The sequence below is a fragment of the Giraffa tippelskirchi genome, chromosome 1 (genome assembly GCF_054371585.1).
Source record: "Giraffa tippelskirchi isolate mGirTip1 chromosome 1, T2T-mGirTip1v1.2.pri, whole genome shotgun sequence".
NCBI classification, from domain to species: Eukaryota; Metazoa; Chordata; class Mammalia; order Artiodactyla; family Giraffidae; genus Giraffa; species Giraffa tippelskirchi.
In genome coordinates, this window is record NC_137275.1 from 126465097 (window position 1) to 126484746 (window position 19650).

The 19650-nt window shown below is 41.1% G+C and overlaps 1 protein-coding gene across 7 annotated transcripts in view; it reads left to right on the forward strand.

The window, feature by feature from the left end:
* The window catches only part of GALNT7 (polypeptide N-acetylgalactosaminyltransferase 7), a 135224-nt gene that overhangs the window by 97718 nt on the left and 17856 nt on the right, over nucleotides 1-19650 (forward strand). For 2 of the 7 annotated variants that reach the window (XM_081568306.1, XM_081568502.1), the window contains exons 3-6: nucleotides 11321-11487; nucleotides 16005-16135; nucleotides 16377-16456; nucleotides 18915-19097. In XM_081568306.1, coding sequence (XP_081424432.1) covers nucleotides 11321-11487; nucleotides 16005-16135; nucleotides 16377-16456; nucleotides 18915-19097 — 561 coding nt within the window. Of the gene's footprint in view, nucleotides 1-11320; nucleotides 11488-16004; nucleotides 16136-16376; nucleotides 16457-18914; nucleotides 19098-19246; nucleotides 19430-19650 lie in introns of all 7 variants that reach the window. The other 5 variants (XM_081568402.1, XM_081568556.1, XM_081568592.1 and 2 more) reach the window with 3 other exon arrangements.

A 19650-nucleotide genomic window follows, 5' to 3' on the forward strand; every position in this document is an offset into this window, starting at 1 on the left:
GAGCAAATCGTGTGACCCTAGTGCAGCCCCCAGAGGACTATTCAGGTGTGACCATGTATGTACCATACAGCCTGGTAGAAATGCATTTCCCCAGCCTGGGATGAAGTGAGATCATGGTCACTAAGAGGAAAAATACCACTTATTTAGCTCAAACATGATCCATGGTGCTAGGATTTTGGCTACCTCAAATTCTTCCCAGCTCCTTTGAGAAAGAATCTTCTTGGACTCCTCCCTGCAGGCCCACCAGCCAGTGCTCCCAAAACCTGAGATCTCTGGTGCCCCCCCCCCGGTGTCCTCCACATAGGGCCCATGGAGTCACTTTGGCATCTGCCACCTGTGAGATCCTTGTCTTCCCAAGAGCACCTCTGAATGTAGAGCACGCCCTTCACCCTTGCTTGGCTTGTCAGGATGCTAAATAAGCCAGAGCATTGGTGCGACAGCACAGCAGAGATGTAGGCATTCTCAGAGCGTCCTCCATGGTTTCTACCCCAGGATTTGTGTGCACCATCCCAGGTCACTGCAGAGCCCCACGGTGATGTAACCTCAGGAGGCCTCTGGCTCTTTGGAGATGGGAATTCCAGCCGCCCTATGACTGTCTGAGGGTCACTGGCTGCTGAACTGTTGTGAGTGAGGACTGGACAGCTGTCCCCCACTGCCTGCAGGGAAGTCAGGAAACTGCCTGCTGGAGGAGGGTAGAGGAAATGGAAATAGAACAGATATAGGCTTTTCAGAGAGCCAGAGCTCCCAGGAGGCCTTGCCGTTTGTTGCATGAGGTACAGCCGTGGTTCTTTGTAGGTAATGGTCTTGCTGTTTGTTATGGGAGATGCATAGAGCTGTGGGGTTTTGTAGCTTCCTGCCTTAGGAATCATCCACGATGAACTACAGAATTTCTGGTCCAACTCATTCTGCTCTGCTAAGAATTTCCCCCTTTCCTCCAATACATTGTCACTTGGACATGAGATAAACCTGAGCCCCTCAACTCTCAGCCCCAGAAAATGAAGTTGAGATGCAACTGCCCGGTTGGAACCGGGGAACTTGTCTTAAAAGCTTGCACACGTGGCCAGCCTGTGCTTTTTAATTTAGATTGAACTGACTGGGAGCATGAACCTAATAGAGGTTACAGGCGTGCTCAGCTGCAGCCACCCATCAACCCTGCCTTCTGACCATTCTGGTTTCTTGCCTTCCAACCATTCTGGTTTCTTGCCTCCCAGCCGTGAAATCGAGACACTTGCTTCTCGGAAGGAAAGCTATGACAAACCTACAGAGCGTATTCAAAAGCAGAGACATCAGTTTGTCAACAAAGGTTCATATAGTCAAAGCTATGATTTTTCCAGTAGTCATGTATGGATATGAGAGTTGGACCATAAAGGAGGCTGAGCACTGAAGAACTGATGCTTTCAAATTGTGGTGCTGGAGAAGACACATATTCAGTCATACATATATTAGTACATGTGTATCCATTTTCCCCCAAACTCCCCTCCTGTCCAGGCTGCCACATGACATTGAGCAGAGTTCCCTGTGCTATATACAGTAGGTCCTTGTTGATTATCCATTTTAAATATAGCAGTGTAGTACTGACTTAATTTTAATCTTCAAGGGAAGACTGATTGATAAGAAATATTGAGGAAAAGTAACGAGACCATCCTCGAGTTTCTAATAATTGAGGAGAGGGATACAAACTCTTCAAGACAATAGAGGTAGAGTTTTGAGAAAATGATTAAATACAAAATAATTTATCATGCTTCAATTTTATGTGCCCCGTGAAAAGAAAGAATATATTATCAAGAAGGGACTAGTTTACATAGGGGTAAGAATAGAGGAGCCAATGAAGAGCTGTGTCCCTTGTATCCCCAGACATCCATGGGAGAGGGGGCCCGCGTCTGAACTTGGTCTCTCCACCAATCCCTATTGTGAAAGAGGAAGCAAGCAGCTTTCAAAACCAGCAGGATGCTCAGATCTCAGGCTGGCCAAGCAACCTTCCAGCTGTAACCGGTTTTTCATAGTCAGCTGAATTAGATATTATTTATTGATGAGGCCTAAATACATAAAGGCTTTATATGAAACTGCAGATGTTAAAAAAAAAAACCTAGCTGGGACAGTGTAAAACAGAAGAAAATTGCTAATAGGCGTGTCATTTTCTGTTATGATATCTATTTTTGGCTTTTTAAGTTACAGAAAAGTCACTATGAAAATTCTTCATTCTGGGGACTTCCTGGAATCCAGTAGTTAAGACTCTGTGCTTCCAATTCAGGGGGGCGGGTTCAATCCCTAGTCAGGCGACTAAGATCCCACATGTCATGCAGAAATGGCAAAAAAAAAAAAAAGGAAGAAAGAAAATTCTTCATTTCTATTTTCTAATACAAGCACTTGACCCACAGAGCTGTCATGGAAATATTCTGTAAAATTACTTTAAGAAAAACACTACAGGGTAAACAAAGTCCTACTGTATAGCACAGAGAACTATATTGAATGTCCTATGATAAACCATAATAGAAAAGGATATGAAAAAGATATATTTCATATTCTCTGGTGGCTCAGCAGCAAAGAATCCACTAGCAATGCAGGAAACGCATAAGATGCGGGTTCAATTCCTGGGTTGAGAAGGTCCCCTAGAGGAATGCACAGCAACCCACTCCAGTATTCTTGCCTGTAGAATCCCATGGACAGAAGAGTCTGGCAGGCTACTGCCCATAGGGTCGCAAAGAGTCAGACGTGAATGAGAGACTTAGCACGCACTCATATATATCTGAATCACTTTACTGTACAGTAGACATTAACACAACATTGTAAATCAACTCTCCTTCAATAAAATAAATTAAAAAACAGAAAACTGCAGCTTGAATCCCTGCAAACTAGTGATTTGAATGTGAGTATGTGTGGCCAGAGCAGGTCTGTGATAACTAACCCTGGAGCGTGATGCCCTGGATGTCACAGGGCCATTAAGGTCTCTTGGAAAATAGAGTGCCAGAAAGGAGAAATCACTCACAAGTCTATCACAGAATGCTCCCTTTTCAGCATGGCATCGTGTTTCCATCAGTGCTCCTTCTTCTTAAAACTTACCATGATTCTATGGTAGTAAAGTGAGAGAGATGCTGCAGAACAGACAGTATGACTTCAGCACAGGGTGCTTCTTCCAGCTCCGTCTTCTGGTCCAGGCTCTGCATCGTCACTGGCTCTGACTCTCTGCGCCCTGCCCAGCAGCTTCCTCTCCCAACAGGAAGTCAAAAGAGCCACCCAAAGAGCTAAACTTTGTCCTGAGCCTGCCTTTGGGCTGACGGGGGCAACTGAAGGCTTGTGATTAAAGGTCACTCAGTGTGGGGGCTGGAAGGTCTCCTGGGACAGGACCTGACAGCTTGCAGTGTAGACCCCCTCCGGCTGCTCCTGTGCCCCAAGGGGTCACCCCTTCTCCTGTAGCATCCAGGCGACCGGAGGGTACCGTGCCCTAGCCGTGTTGGCCCCTGTACCCTCCATCTCTGCCGTCCACTTCTGGCTCTGCCCCAGCGTCCCTCCTCAAGCTTCCCCACTGTAGGCGTTCACTCATCTCCACTTGGGCTGTCATGGGTACAAAGGACCCTCTGAGCCCTAGGACTAGGCCCTGGCTTAAGTCCAACACCGCGTCACTTGCCTGCACATCTTATCCTGGTGGCTCCTGGAAGCCCTGGATCTTAACTGTGCTGACAGCAGGTGGAAACATCTATGCTCTCTGGCTCCATCTAGAGGCTAGAAGACTGCAAACAGGAGGTGGGAAGGGACTACCTAGCTCCGTGCTGCCTGAATATCCCCAGCATCATTTCTATCCTACACTGCAGCCTCCCTGCCTGGCCTCTCCCCTAAAGTTCAGAAACAGAAGCTAGACTCAAGCCCCTCCTGCCATCTGCTTTTTTTTTCAATTAGAATATAATTGCTTCACAATGTTGTGTTAGTTTCTGCCATTCAGCAGAACAGATCAGCTATATGTATATATTGTTGTTCTTGTTCAGTTGCTAAGTTGTGTCTGACTCTGTGGCCCCATGGACTGCAGCATACCAGCTTCCTTGTCCTTCACTATCTCCCAGAGTTTGCTCCGATTCATGTCCTTTGAGTCGGTGATGCCATCCAACCATCTCATCCTGTCACCCCGTCCTCCTCTTGCCCTCAGCATCATGGTCTTTTCCAATGAGTCCTAGACATATATCTCCTTACTTGGGATTTCCTTCCCATCTAGGTTACCACAGAGCATTGAGCAGAGTTCCTGTGCTGTACAGTAGGTTCTCATCAGTTATCTATTTTATGCACAGTAACAACAGTGTATATGTCAGTGAGTTGTCATCTGCTTTTATTCTGTCCAGTATCCATCTGCTTTTATTCTGTCCTGCCACCTGCTTTCCTCCAGATTTTCAGCCTCCCACTGGAGGAGCATCTGCCTCCCCTTTCTTTCCTACCCCCACCTGCCATATGGACTGACTTATTCTTGAAAGTGCCTCAAAATAGGAGCACTGTGGGGTGGAGAGTGGACATTACTCAGAGGAGAAAACACATCCAGAGGCATTTCAAAAAATCCACAAAGCAATTCGATAAATATTTATGGAGCAGCTGCTCTGTGTTAGAAGGGGGTGAGCAAAACAGATGAAGTTCCTGTCCTCACTGAGCTTACAGTCTGGAGCCTTTTGTAGGAAAGATTCCCAGGCAAGGGCATAGGGATTTACATGTAAGAATGACCAGTGTCACTGTAGAGCCAACTGAAATGTCCATCCATAAGGAGAAGGTCACATAGGTGATAGAGCAGCCATATTATGGAATGTTATGCAATAGCTTCCAAGAATTAGATATCAGGGTAGACATACTCACATGGAAGAAGACTCTGTACATATGCATCTGAATATATCTGTACATATACACAGACGTATGTTTATATGTCTGCTTGAGTATAAAGAAATCTAAATAAACACAACTAGTGACAGTGATTTCCTCTAGGAGGTAAGATTTGACACAGCTGGGGGGAGGGGCAGGAGGGAACTTTTACCTTTACTTTATAAATGTCTATCTTGTTTGGATTTTGTGCAACAAATTCTGTATTGCTTTTGTTATTTTTTCTCTATTTTTAAAAGAGTTTTGTATAATTTTAGAGGTTATTTTCCATTTATAGTTATTACCAAATATTGGCTATATTCCCCGTGTTGTACAGTCCATCCTTGAGCCTGTTTATCTTATACCCAGTAGTTTGTACCTCCCACTCTCCCACCATTGACCCTCCCCCCAGCCACTGGTAACCACTAGTTTGTTCTCTATATCCATGAGTCTGCTTCTTTTTTGTTATATTCACTAATTTGCTGTATTTTTTTTTAGATTCCACATATAAGTGATATCATAAGTATTTGTCTTTCTCTGTCTGACTTATTTCACTTAGCATAAGGTCCATCCATGTTGCTGCATATGGCAAAATTTTATTCTTTTTATGACTGAGTAGTGTTCCATTGGGTAAATACATATACATGTATATATATATTCCACATCTTCTTTATCCATTCATCTGTTTATGGACAGTTAGGTCATTTCCATATCTTGGCAATTGTAAATAATACTGCTATGACCATTGGGTGTGCTAAGTTGCTTCAGTCGTGTCCGACTCTGTGACCCTATGGATAGTAGCCAGCCAGGTTCCTTTGTTTCACATGTGTTAGATAATATCTCCCTGTGGTTTTCATTTCCATTTCCCTGATGATTAGCGATGTTATTCATCTTTTCATGCTCTGATTGATCATCTTCATTTCCTCTTTGGAAAAACGTCTACCCAGCTCTGCTGCCCATTTTTTTAGTTGGATTGTTTGGTTTTTTGATATTGAGTTACATGAGCTGTTTATATATATTGGATATAAATCTCTTACCACTCATATCATCTGCTGATATTTTCTCTTATTCAATAGGTTATATTTTCGATTTGTCAATAGTTTCCTTTGCTGCACAAAGCTTTTAAGTTTAATTAGTTCTCGTTTATTTTTGTTTTTATTTCCCTTTAGGAGATATATTTGAAAAAATATTGTTCTTTGTGTAATTTTTAAGACAAAAAAAATAGGAAAAATATATACCGAGAGTTGTTGTTACTGGCAGGTAAACTAGTTTATGAGGGCTTCCTAGGTGGCACTGTATGTTAATTGCTCAGTGGCATCCAACTCTGCAACCCCATGGACTGTAGTCCGCCAGGCTCCTCTGTCCATGAAATTCTCCAGGCAAGAATACTGGAGTGGCTTGCCACTTCCTTCTCGAGCAGATCTTCCCAACCTAGGGGTTGAACCCAGGTTGTCTCCCACATTGCAGGCAGATCCTTTACTGCCTGAGCCACCAGCTGGCCCTAGTGCTAAGGAATCTACCTGCCAATGCAGGAGATGCAGGTTTGATCCCTGAGTCAGGAAGATCCATTGGAAAAGGAAATGGCCCCCCACCTCAGTATTCTTGCCCGGAGAATCCCATGGACAGAGGAGCCTGGTGGGCTGCAGTACACGGAGTCACAAAGAGTTGAACACTCCTGAGCGATTGAGCTCCCACACAATCTAGTTTACATCTTCGGAGTTATTTCCAAACCTTACATGGTTGAGAGAAGATGGGGATATTGGACAACTCATTCTCTTCCACCTCTTGTCCCCCTGTCCTGTAGGAATGCACATCCCCTCCCGACGGTCTCCACAAGGAGTCCCTAGGACAGGAAGGTGTCCCCCACGGACTCCCTCTCATCTTCACGCTATCCTCTTCCTCTCCTCCTTCATGCCCTCTATGTTTTCAACTCCTCTCTGTCCATTCAGAGTCCTCATCTGGCTTGTTTCCCCAAGCTGTCATCTTTTGCCATACAAATCAGCAAATTCCAGATTTCCTCCCATGATGTAAAAATATTTTCACCAGTTCTAGTATCTGCTGTAAATCAAAATCAGTATCTTTCCCATCTGGTTCTGCTTCTTTAAGCCTAGTGGTTAGACTCAGAGGAAGAAAATTATTGCCTGAATCTCTTATCAGAGTGTTTGTTTTTATAGTTTTTTTTTCTTTTTTTGAGGGGAGATCATTGGCCCTAACCATCCAAAATTAAACATACCTGCCCGGGTTAGTTTCTGTCCAGAAACACTCACCACATCTTTCAAGATCTGCAATCCTCCACACTGTATTTTTTTTTGTTGGGGAGGGGGGTGAAACATATATTTATGCACACTTTTCTTTCCCACACTTGGAACATCTTTTTACCTTTCATATTGCTTTTTATTTATTTATTTTTAATGCCACTTAACAATGTTGTAATAGTTTCAGGTAAACAGTGAAGGGACTCAGCCATAGATATACATGTATCCATTCTCCCACAAACCCCCCTCCCATTCAGGCTGCCACATAACATTGAGCAGAGTTCCATGTGCTATGCAATAGGTTTTTGTTGGTTGTCTGTTTTAAATATAGCATGACCTTCCCAAAGTCCTTAACTGTCCCTTCCCCTGGCAACCATGAGTTAATTTCTAAGTCTGTCAGTCTCTTTCTATTTTGTAAGTTCATTTGTATCATTTCTTTTGATTCCACAAATAAAGGATGTCATGTGATAATTCTCCTTCTCTGTCTGACTTCATTCAGTGTGACACTTTCTAGGTCCATCCATGTTGCTGCAAATGGCCTTATTTCATTCTTTTTAATGGCTGACTAATGTTCATACACATACACACACACACACACACACACACACACACACACACACATATCACATCACATCTTTATCCATTCCTCTGTCAATGGACATTTAGGTTGTTTCCATGTCTTGGACATTGTAAATAGTGCTGCAATGTACACTGGGGTGCATGTATATTTTCAGTCCATGTTTTTCTCTGGGTATGTATGCTTCCCTGGTTGCTCAGATGGTAAAGAATCTGCCTACAACGCGTGAGACCTGGGGTTCGATCCCTGAGTTGGGAAGATCCCCTGGAGAAGGGAATGGCCACCCACTCCAGTATTCTGGCCTGGAGAATTCCATGGACAGAGGAGCCTGGTGGGCTACAGTCCATGGGGTCACAAAGAGTTGGATACCACTGTGCGACTTTCACTTTCTACTTTCATGCCCAGGAATGGGATTGCAGGGTCATATGATAGCTCTAGTTTTAGTTTTCTAAGGAACCTCTATATTGTTCTCCATAGTGGCTGTGACAATAGAGAAATGCAAATCAAAACTACAGTGAGGTATCACCTCACATCAGTCAGAAAGGCTATCATCGAAAAATCCACAAACAATAAATGCTGGAGAGGGTGTGGAGAGAAGGGAACCCTCCAACACTATTTGTGGGAATGTAAATTGGTACAGCCACTACTGTATTTTTTAACTTGTTATTCTGAAGGAGCATGTGGCCCTTCCCAACTTTGGAAAGCCTGCTTTAACTTGTTGCCAAAGAGTGTCTTGCCCTCCTACCCCATTCCTGGGGTATCTCCAGGCTGCACAGAGCAGGGAAGAGGGGGAGAGGAGAGAGCTCCTATCACATGATAAGCTCAGTGAGTGCCTTGTATTGACATTATATTCAATGTCGTTATCAGTTCTCAGACCTTAAATCACGTCTTAACCATTCATGGATAGGTATAGCTAGTATTTTTTTTCTTCTATTTTACATTTAACAAGATTTCCTGTTAAGCCCAAGACAGCCTAGATGTATGTCCTGGCTTCGTTACTTTCTGAGTAATATTAAGCAGCCATTCATCTCTGAGCCTCAGTCATCTCATCTGTAAAATGGGGAGATTAATAGTACTAACCTCATAGTGATGTTGTGAGGTTAAATAAGTCAATAAAAGTAAAGCACATGGGATAGTGTCTGACACATAGTAAGTATATGCTAGTATTTGCTATTAGACTGCAAACACCCTTCCTTGTAAGTTTTCTTCTTCACTATTTTTCAGATTTTAATTCTACCTTCCAAAGACATAGATCATCCATCTACTCATTTTTTATCTGAATCATGTGCACACAATTCATTGCTGTGCTTTTAGCTTTTCCTCCCCACTTCTTTGGTCTCAGTGCTTTTTAAATCATCCTTCTAGTCTCACCTACACCCCATGGCTCCAGGACGCCTTCCTGGCCACCTGTCTTGAGACTGAATGAGATCTACCTGTCAACTGCACCATGGTTTCCCCAATGACATACTCAGACTTTTGTTTCATGTCTCACCATCCTATAGGACCATGGGCTTCATGAGAGCAGAGAGCATGTGTGTTCCTCCATGCTGAGCTAGTGTCTAGCTCAGAACATACCATGAACTTACTACTCCTTCAACAAGGAAATGCAGATGTAAGAAGTAAGAAAAAAATGGATTCCAGACTCAGTCTGCATTTCTGTAAAAACAACCTCTTAAGAACAGGAGATGGTAAAGGACAGGGAAGCCTGGCGTGCTGCAGTCCATGGGGTCCCAAAGAGTTGGACACGACTGAGTGACTGAACAACAACAAAGAACACAGACAACTGAGAGTTTTGAAAGGGACATAAACACCTGGAGATAAAGTTGTTTGCATCTCTATTGGGCCAGGTCCTATTTTAGATAATGATGGTGTAGGTTATCAAGCTGATAATGTTTGAGACTGCTTTTATGGTTTTCAATTTAACCTTGGGAATAAGCTTATTACTTCATGGAAAGCTTTGGAATTAAAAAAAAACTCTTTCCCTTCCACTTATCAAGAGGAAGATAATAAGCACCAGATGCTAGTTTTGAAAACTAACTCCTGCAGAAAAAACATGGGTTTCATATTGTTCTTATTCGCCTGTTGTATTCTTATTATCTTGTTCTCCCATAACCAATGAGAAAAAGTGTATGTGTGTGTGTACATACACACAAATATGTCTATACACATACGCTTGTATATGCATAGTGTGGGCATGATTGTACCTTGGTATCCACCAGCAGATAGGTTCCAGGACCCTTTTGAATACCAAAGTTTGTAGATACTCAAGTCCTTGATATAAAATAGCTTAGTATTTACATATAACCTATACACACTCTCCTATATACTTTTAATTGATTATTTATAATACCTAACACAATGTAGGGCTTCCCAGGTGTCTAAGTGGTAAAGAATTCTCCTGCCAAGCAAGAGACCTGGATTCAATCTCTGGGTTCAGAAGATCCCCTGGAGAAAGAAATGGCAACCTACTACAGTATTCTTGCCTGAAGAATCCCATGGACAGAGGAGCATGGCGTGCTACAGTCCATGGGGTCACAGAGAGTTGGACACAACTTAGGGACTAAACAAAACACAAAAACCAGGCAAGCACTATTAAATAGTTGCCCTGGCAAATTCAAGTTTTGCTTTTTGGAACTCTCTGGAATTTTTTTCCTCGTATTTTTGATTCACAGTTGGTTGACTCTTCAGATGCAGAACATACAGATATGGAGGGTTGACCCTGTGTGTGTGTGATGGTTCTGTGAAATTCACTGAACCTCCCCTGGTTCCCCGAGTCTTTATCAGGCCCTGTTTTGGGTTTTCTTCCAGTAAGAGAAAGGCTTCTGGCAACATTCTTCCTGCTACAGTTGTTTCAAGCAATTTTGTGTAAAATAGTTAAAGCGGCTTTAGCCAATCTAATAACTCTAAACACTATTAGAACTTTGTTTATTCATCCAGCAGTTAATTTTGGAATGCTTCCTGTATCCTGAAGTTCAGCCCATTTAATTTTTTTCTGAATGCTTTAGCCCTATTAGAACAGGATGGCTTTCAAACACAGTTGTACAGTGGTTTATTCACAGCAAGTGAAAAAAATCCCTTGCACCAGAAGCTCGAGTTTTAAAACGGAAAATAAACTGAGCTTGAAGACCTGAAAAACAAACCTTAATACCATCCCCAGCTAAGAAGCATAAATGCACAAATAAGTTATCTTTGTCACAGTAAGTGCTGGTTGGTGAAAAAGTAACTTGAATATGAGAAACTTCATCTCACAGTGGCTTCTCTCTTCTACTGTGGGTTTCTGTTAAAATATAAAAGGTTATATTTCATTCACTTTGGCCACCTGATACAAAGAGTCAACTCATTGGAAAAGACCCTTATGCTGGAAAAGATTGAAGGCAGAAGGGGTTGACAGAGGGTGAGATGGTAGGATGGCATCATCAATTCAATGGACATCAGTTTGAGCAAACTCCAGGAGATAGTGGAGGACAGGGAAGCCTGGCATGCTGCAGTCCATGGGAGTCTAAAAGAGTCAGACAGGACTGAGTGACTGAACAACAAATTTCATTTATTTACCTTAAAGTCAATAATATTTAATCCAACCAGAAAACATAGTCATTGTCAGTTTGGAACCAAGCATTGCAGATTATCTCTGAATAAATATGATGAAATGTTCCTTTTGCAGATGCAAGTACTGGCATTACGATGAAAACTTGCTCACAGCCAGCATCATCATTGTCTTCCATAATGAAGGGTGGTCCACCCTCATGAGAACAGTCCACAGTGTAATTAAAAGGACTCCAAGGAAATACTTAGCAGAAATCGTGTTAATTGATGATTTCAGTAACAAAGGTAATGGCTAAGGGATTGACATTTAATCTATAAAGTAAGTTTAAATTATAAACAGTCGCAAACATGTAATTTCAAAATAGTGTAGAAATTAATGGTATCTATTGATAGCATCTATAATCAAGTTGGCACTATGCCAAGCATTGTATGTGAATTAATTTCTTTAGTTCTGACAGTAATCCTTGTGAGAGATATTGTTCATTTTCTTTTGCACTTGAAACTAAGACATGTTAAATAACTTGCCAGAGGTGACAGGTAGTAATTAACAGCTGCCTCCCAACCTATAGTCTGCACATTTAATCACAGTCTTATACTATACCAATTCTTTGGGCGTTGGATTTTATAAAAATTTAATTGTAAAGGTAATTCATTAAATGACTGAAAAAATGCAGTGGCATGTATGTTGTAATGTCACCCAAAGCCCTATCTAAATCTATATACTGAGATCTATATACATTTTAATAGCTTTATTTTGCGTTTGAATGATGATGCAACCATTGAATTTGATCAGAAACCATGGGCTATTTTGTTTGTAATAGAAAGTACCTACTAAAGCTTTCTTTGTTCTATATTTGATTTAGGATATTTGAATAGAGGGAAACTGTTTTATTTTTTATTATTCTTAGGGGAGTGAGCTCTAATGCATTTATAGTGGCATCAGTTAGTCTTGGTTCCACTTGACAAGGAAGAGATTGAGCAATAATTTTCCAGTTAAGTGGGGTGGGGTTTTTTAAGTTAATTTTTTTTTTCTTCAAACAGATGCATTATTGTAAGCTGAATATATCTTCTTAGTGACATAAATATCAAAAGATAGATAATGCTACAGTCCAAGGGACTCTCAAGAGTCTTCTCCAGGATGTTAGAAGTCAGAACATGATCAGCATGAAAAAAAAACATTCAAAATGGCTTTAAAATAGCTTCCTCCAAAACTTAATATAGAACTCTCCAAGTTCTAAACCAAGTTTATAAACCTCTGCTGTTTTTGAAAGGACAGACCAGAATCTTGATCTTGCACATATTATATTAGCATGGAGAGAAATAGAAATATGACCTACTTACTTCCTTTTCCCCTTCTCATTATACACCTAATCACTTTCTTCAACTAATCACAGCAGAGAATTTATCATGTCAGAGTGAAGAGCAGAGAGAATATATAACTTTAAATTTTTCAGTCATCAAATGCCTTCAGCTGAGACATCTTGGTTGCAATTTTCTATGGTAGGAATATTTTCATTATGAATGCTATTCCTGTCTCAAGATAAATATTTGATAATATGTTTTCAAGTGATATTGTTGGTGCCAACAATGTTTTAAATTTAGCAAAACTTAAATCTACAAAAAATAACAGAAATTCCATGTCGTGCTTGTACTGATTTTAAGAACCACTACATTATTAACACAAGTTAAAAAGCTCAGCATAGTCTTTAAAAAAGTGAAGATACATCATAAGGTGTTTCCCATTCTTAAATCTTGCTTTCTTGCTTTGCCCAATGAAAGAACAAAATTTTGTGGTTAAGTTTTTTGTCCAGTTTAATTTTTGTGTGATCAGTGCTTCTATTGTTCCAAATCTCTAACAGCCTCTTGTAACACATTTTAAAGGCAATTACATATAGGATCTTCTTCACTCAGAGTGCAGAGTCGTTGGTTGAGGCCACCCTTAGACAGAAGTTCAGAAAGTCTTTAATTATTTCTCCCAATTTCAAAACAACCTTGACATCTGTCAACCCTAGCCTCAGTAAAATTATACAGAGTTTGGTAAACACGACTTGACTGAAAACTAGGGTTGTTTTCTTTCCCCAGTATATTCAATAATTAAAACTTTGAGTTATAATTTTTTTCTCTGAAAGACAGAACACTTAACTAATTGATATAAAACCCCACAATAGAAGTGGCTGCTCAGAAGCCTCGAATTTCTGGAAGTTACAGTGTCCTCAAAACGCAAGGGTTTCGGGCCTTTAAACTGAGAACACCCCTCTCCACCTGTGCCTCCAACAAAGGGCTGCAGGGACCACGCGGCCTCCTCGCAGGGCTTAGCAAAGGAGGCTGGAAGAGCACTTCCGCTCACAACTACTCATCATTTCTTCCGGCCTCTTATTGGTCACAGCAAGTCACGTGGCCCAGCACGTGGTTCCAGGCTGGGCAGGATGATCACCGGGCAGGATGATCACCCCGCAGGCGAGGTGTTTCCTGTTTGGGACCCTGATCCTTCCGCCTCGGTGTTGGCGTCAGTGAGACCCTATGGCGGCGAAGTTATCTTACCTAGAAATAGATTTAAAGAACAGAAACAGGTTTCTGACGATAACAGTTTATTTTAGATTTATTTAGATAACATACGTGAAAAAATACCTAATGCAATTCAGAAGGGCTTTGGAAAAAAACAACTTAGGGCTGTACTGAACTAAAAAAAAAAAAAGGTAAAATACGAGCTTTAAAAACAAACAAAAACCTTTCATTGAAGGGAAAATTACCAAGACTTTCTGGGGAAAAATTGTAATTCAGCATGAGAATTTTATTTATAATTCTCATTAAAACTGGATGCCAAAATAGAGAAAGGAAAATTTTTTCTTCTAAATTTTGAATACTCGTGTGGGTGTCTTGCTAATTATAAACTCCTTAAAAATGAGTGAAGTATTAAGTGTACAGCTTGATTTGCCCATTAACCGCTAGATCATCACTAAATACAGCTGTTTTTTGCCTTTTTTTTGTATTAGTGGGCTAAAATTTTAAACAAGTTAAAAAGAACTTTTGTGACTCAAGAATCGTCTTTAAGAATCCAGGCATTAGTTGTGGCTGTGATGAACCAATTTCATGGGCTCATAGTGGTACAAACAAAAAACGTTCTGTTGCAGCTCAGAAGCTAAGATGGAAAGTTTAACAAATGTATCTTGTTTTTGTAACCCCAAATTTTCTCTACCAAATTACAAACATATGTATGTATGTGTATATGTGTGTGTGTGTGTGTGTGTGTGTGTGTGTGTATAAATATATAGGGCTTTCCTGATAACCCGGTTGGTAAAGAATCCACCTGTAATGCAGGAGACCCCAGTTTAATTTTTGGGTCTGGAAGATCCCTTGGAAAAGGGATTGGCTACCCACTCCAGTATTCTTGGTCTTACCTCGTGGCTCAGCTGGTAAAGAATCCGCCTGCAATGGGAGAGACCTGGGTTCGATCCCTGGATTCGGAAGATCCCCTGGGGAAGGGAAAGGCTACCTACTCCAGTATTCTGGCCTGGAGAATTCCATGGACTGTTTAGTCCATGGGGTCACAAAGAGTCAGACGCGACTTTCACTTTTCTTTTCATGTGCATACTTGTGTGAGTGCATGCTCAGTTGCTTTAGTTTCAGTTGTATCCAACTCCTTGTGACTTTATGGGCTGTAGCCTGTCAGGCTCTTCTGTCCATGGAATTCTCCAAGCAAAAATACAAGTGTGGGTAGCCATCTCCTTCTCCAGGGGATCTTCCCCACCCAGGGATTGAACCCATGTCTCCTGTGTCTCTTGCACTACAGGTGGATTCTTTACTATTGAGCCACCAGGGAAGCCCATATATACATCCATGCATATGTAAATGATATATGTATTTATTAGATACGTGTGAAAATATTTATATATAAATTTATAAACATTTATTTATAAATTAAATATAAATACATAAATTTATAATATATAAACAAATATATATTTATAAATAAATGTTTACACATACACACTTGTTGGGGGCTTCCCAGGTGGCGCTAGTGGTAAAGAACCTGCTGGCTAGTGCAGGAGATGTAAGAGACACAGGTTCAATCTCTGGGTCTAGAAGATCCCCTGGAGAAGGAAATGGCAACCCACTCCAGTATTCTTGCCTGGAAAATCTCGTGGACAGAGGAGCCTGGTGGGCTACAGTTTATAGGGTATCAGAGTTGGATATTACTGAAGCAACTTAGTGCACACACATGCGCACATGTGTTGATGCTTAAAATAAAGAGAAGATGGGATTTTTTTTTATTGTTATTTGCCAGCTTGATGGGTACTATATTGATCATCACATCAAGACTACTCCCTTCATCACTGATTGTAGGGGGAGGATGGCTCAGAAACAAATGTTAACCTATACCCCATGTGGATTCCAAGAGGCTATGTAATGTTATTTATAGGAAGTGCATCTTCAGAAATCCTGAACCATTGCTTCTGCCAAAAGCCAAAGAAGTATTGTGCCTGAAATCTTCTAGATAGGATATTAACATTTGAGTTGTTTTAAGTTTTCATGTCAGTTGGCATAGTTGTTATTTGTTCTGTATGTTTAGGGTTTTAATCATTCTCTATTAACTATTAATAGTTCTCCATAGGTGTATTAAGCTCAGAATTTTACCTTTAATAATACACTTCACCTTGCTTCTCTATACATTAACATTGAGTATGCTTCTGTGTAAAATTACTGACCTGTTGCCTATCCTTATTTCTTGAGAAAAGTGATAGCTTAACTGGTTTATAACCACAAATATAATATATAATATTGACTGACTTTTTTATTCATAGAACACTTAAAAGAAAAACTGGATGACTATATTAAGCTGTGGAATGGCCTAGTCAAGGTATTTCGAAATGAGAGAAGAGAAGGTTTAATTCAGGCACGAAGTATCGGTGCCCAGAAGGCCAAACTTGGACAGGTAGGAAATGTTCGATATCTGTTGTGTCTGTTTTGGATTTTGTAACTAAAAGATCATGTACATTTTTAGGTACCATTTTAATTTTTTAAAATTGAAGTGAAAATGCTAACTTAACCAGACAACTTAAATATCAAAATTGACTCTTTGGCCAGTTTATCTTAGCATCTAGTTTAAAATTGTACTTGATAGATGATGTCCTGTAGGTGAGTTTTTTTTCACCCTGCCTCTTTTTTTTTTTAAGGTTTTGATATACCTCGATGCCCACTGTGAGGTGGCGGTTAACTGGTATGCACCGCTTGTAGCTCCCATATCTAAGGACAGGTAACATTACCTTGCTTTTATTTCCTTTCCTGGTTGAAAAGTAAACCTCATCCTAGAAGGACAAATAATATTCCCATCCTGATTTCATTTCTATTCAGTGTATCAAGTTGCGTGTTGAGTATTATTTTCTAGCTAGTTGTTTCCCTGAGTGGAGCTTGGCGGATACATGGGACTGATTCAAAGGCAGGCAGTTAGACATTTGGAATAAGCCCAGCACCTCTCACTTAGAATCTCCTTATGGTTGGATCAGTAAAGAGACTTCCTCCAGCTCCAGAGGTTACTCTAAGAGTAATAATAACTGCTCCCTCCACACTGTGGTAACATTCTGAAGACTTGAAGGAGCATGCTTTGAAATTATGCCCATTGGTTTTTGTATGACCTTGGAAATTATTATTTTGCATAGTATGGGCCAGCTGTCATCTGTGTCAAAGCCTTGGATTTCCATATGACCTTTAAAGTTTAGAAGTGGACAGCTGTCCCATGGGAACGTGGTGATCACCATTAAGTTTACAGCGGATCTGAAACTGTTAACAGCAGTACCAGTCTTCTGGTTCTCAAAGCCTTCCCTGCTTTTAGTCCAGAATCCTTACTGTTTCAGAATCGAGAAAAAATAAAGGGGGACTTCCCTGGCAGTCTAGTGGTTAAGACTCCACACTTCCAATGCCGGGTACGTGGGTTCTATCCCTGTTCGGGGAACTAAAATCCCACAGCAGCTGAAAACAAATAATTAATTTAAATGAAAATTTTAAGAAGGAAATAAGACGTGTCCCTGTGTCTGTGGCCTGAGTCAGAGGAACACCTTTCAAAGGACTGTATCATCCCAGGATCTATCAACAATGATCTCTACGTGCTGTCTGATTATATCCTCACTGCAACCCTGCAAAATAGATATTATTACCTCCCTTTAATTAAAGAGGATGCCAAGACTGAGAGAAATTCATGAAGTTGCCCCAACCCGGACAGTTTATAAAGAATCCAACTGAGATCCCTCTGGAACACCCTCCACTGCATACTTAGAAATCCGAGAATCATGAGCCTCTCATGAGGAGAGATAGCCAGCCTTCCCCTCTCCTGGTGAGAGTGGGCAGTCCTCTGGGATGTGGGAAGGGCGAGTGAGGTCATCCCACTGGACCCTCCACTGGCCCACAGGAGTCCACAGGAGGGAATAAAGCCCCTGTGTTGAAATCCTGAGCCCCAAGGATTTTCCCCTTCTCCTTGGTTTCTAAACATCTAAAACGCACCTTAACCATGGTTGTGAAAAACTGTAATCTCCATTTTAGGAGATGCCTTTTAAAACCCTTTCTGATGAAATGAACACCAGAACAAGCAGTGTGCCAATTATCTTAGCAGAATTGGCACTATACCTAATTAGTCATATAGCACTAGCATTTTTATGAAGCCCAGATAAAAGGTATTTTTTTTTTTTGCTCCAAATTCTCAGGCCACTATTTATGCTCTTCAGCAGGTTTTGAGGGATTTTTGTGGGGTTTTGTGTGTGTGTGTGTGTGATAAAAGCTAATTTTTTTGCAATAAAAGAAGTAGGATAGAAGATCAAGTAAATGTACAGAAACAGATTTTTATAATAACTTCTTCCAAAGAAGTAAAAAGCAGCAAAGAGCTGGGAGCACTGCTGAAAGTGTAGCAGGTATTATCTTTCTATACATACACTCATTTTTTTTTTTAAAGGAACTAATCTTTATTTATTTATATTTGTTTTGTGTCTTAGGCCAGGCCTTATGAGGCAGGTGGGCTCTTAGTTTCCTGATAGTTCCTCGACCAAAGATCGAACCCATGCCCCCTGCATTGGGAGCTTAAAGTCTTAACCACAGGACCACCAGGGAAGTCACACAAACACAAACTCATTTTTAATGGAGGGGCAAGGAGGAAAAAAAAATGGACAGGGAAACCTGGTAAATAATGTGACGTTAGCAAGAGAGCGTGCCTGTAGGACCAGAGTAAAAATGAGGAAACCCTGCTAAATTCAAAGACACGGCTCTTGGTCTGCAACATGTGTCTTTGAGCCCAGGGACATCCCCTCTCCCCTTCTCTTATGAAAACAGCCTCCTTGACTTTTCAAGGCATTTGTTCACGTCTGTCTCCCATTAGATATTAATGTCCCCTACTGCTGCTTAGTTGCTAAATTGTGTCTGACTGTTTTGCAACCCCATGGACTGTAGCCTTCCAGGCTTCCCTGTCCATGGGATTCTCCAGGCAAGAATACTGGAGTGGGTTGCATTCCCTTCTCCAGGGGAGCTTCCTGATCCAGGGGTCGAACCTGCATCTCCTGCATTGCAGGTGGATTCTTTACTGTCTGAGCCATTAGGGAAGCCCTTAGGTCCCTTAGTAGGGGAAGAAAATAGAGCAAACCCAGAACAACAAGAGATAATACAGTTAGACCTGCTCAACTACTAAGTGTTGGGTTTCTTAAATGCTTTTTCATTTTCTGTAAATGTTTCAGAACCACATGCACTGTGCCTCTAATAGATTACATAGATGGGAATGACTATTCCATTGAGCCTCAGCAAGGTGGGGATGAAGATGGTTTTGCCAGAGGGGCCTGGGACTGGAGTTTGCTATGGAAGCGAATCCCCCTGAGTCACAAGGAAAAGGCCAAAAGAAAACATAAAACTGAACCTTATCGGTAAAGCTCACTACTTCCTCTTCTTAACGTGGAATGTTTCTCTCTAAGTACTTTTTTTTCTTCCTTCCCCATGTCCTGGTGTAAACACGTGGGTCCCCACACGCCCTTGCATTTCATCTTTGCTGCCATCCATCAACAACACAACACAGAACCATTTGCACTGTGCCGCTCATAGATGTCATAAATGGCAACACATATGAGATTGTGCCCCAAGGGGGTGGTGACGAAGATGGGTATGCCCGAGGAGCATGGGACTGGAGTATGCTCTGGAAACGGGTGCCTCTGACCCCCCGAGAGAAGAGACTGAGAAAGACAAAAACTGAACCATATCGGTAATCACTAAATCACTTACCTTTTTTTCTTTTCTCCAGTCGCTGCTAACCTATTAACCTCTTGCCAAGCTAAATATATATATATATATATGTGTATATATATATACATATAATTAACACTGTAGATGCTGTCTCAGACTCTGAAAGGATTTCTTTCTTTGTGCTGTTTCAGGGGTTTAAATTTACCCTTTCATCTTTGTGGTTGCTTTCTTCTTAGAAGC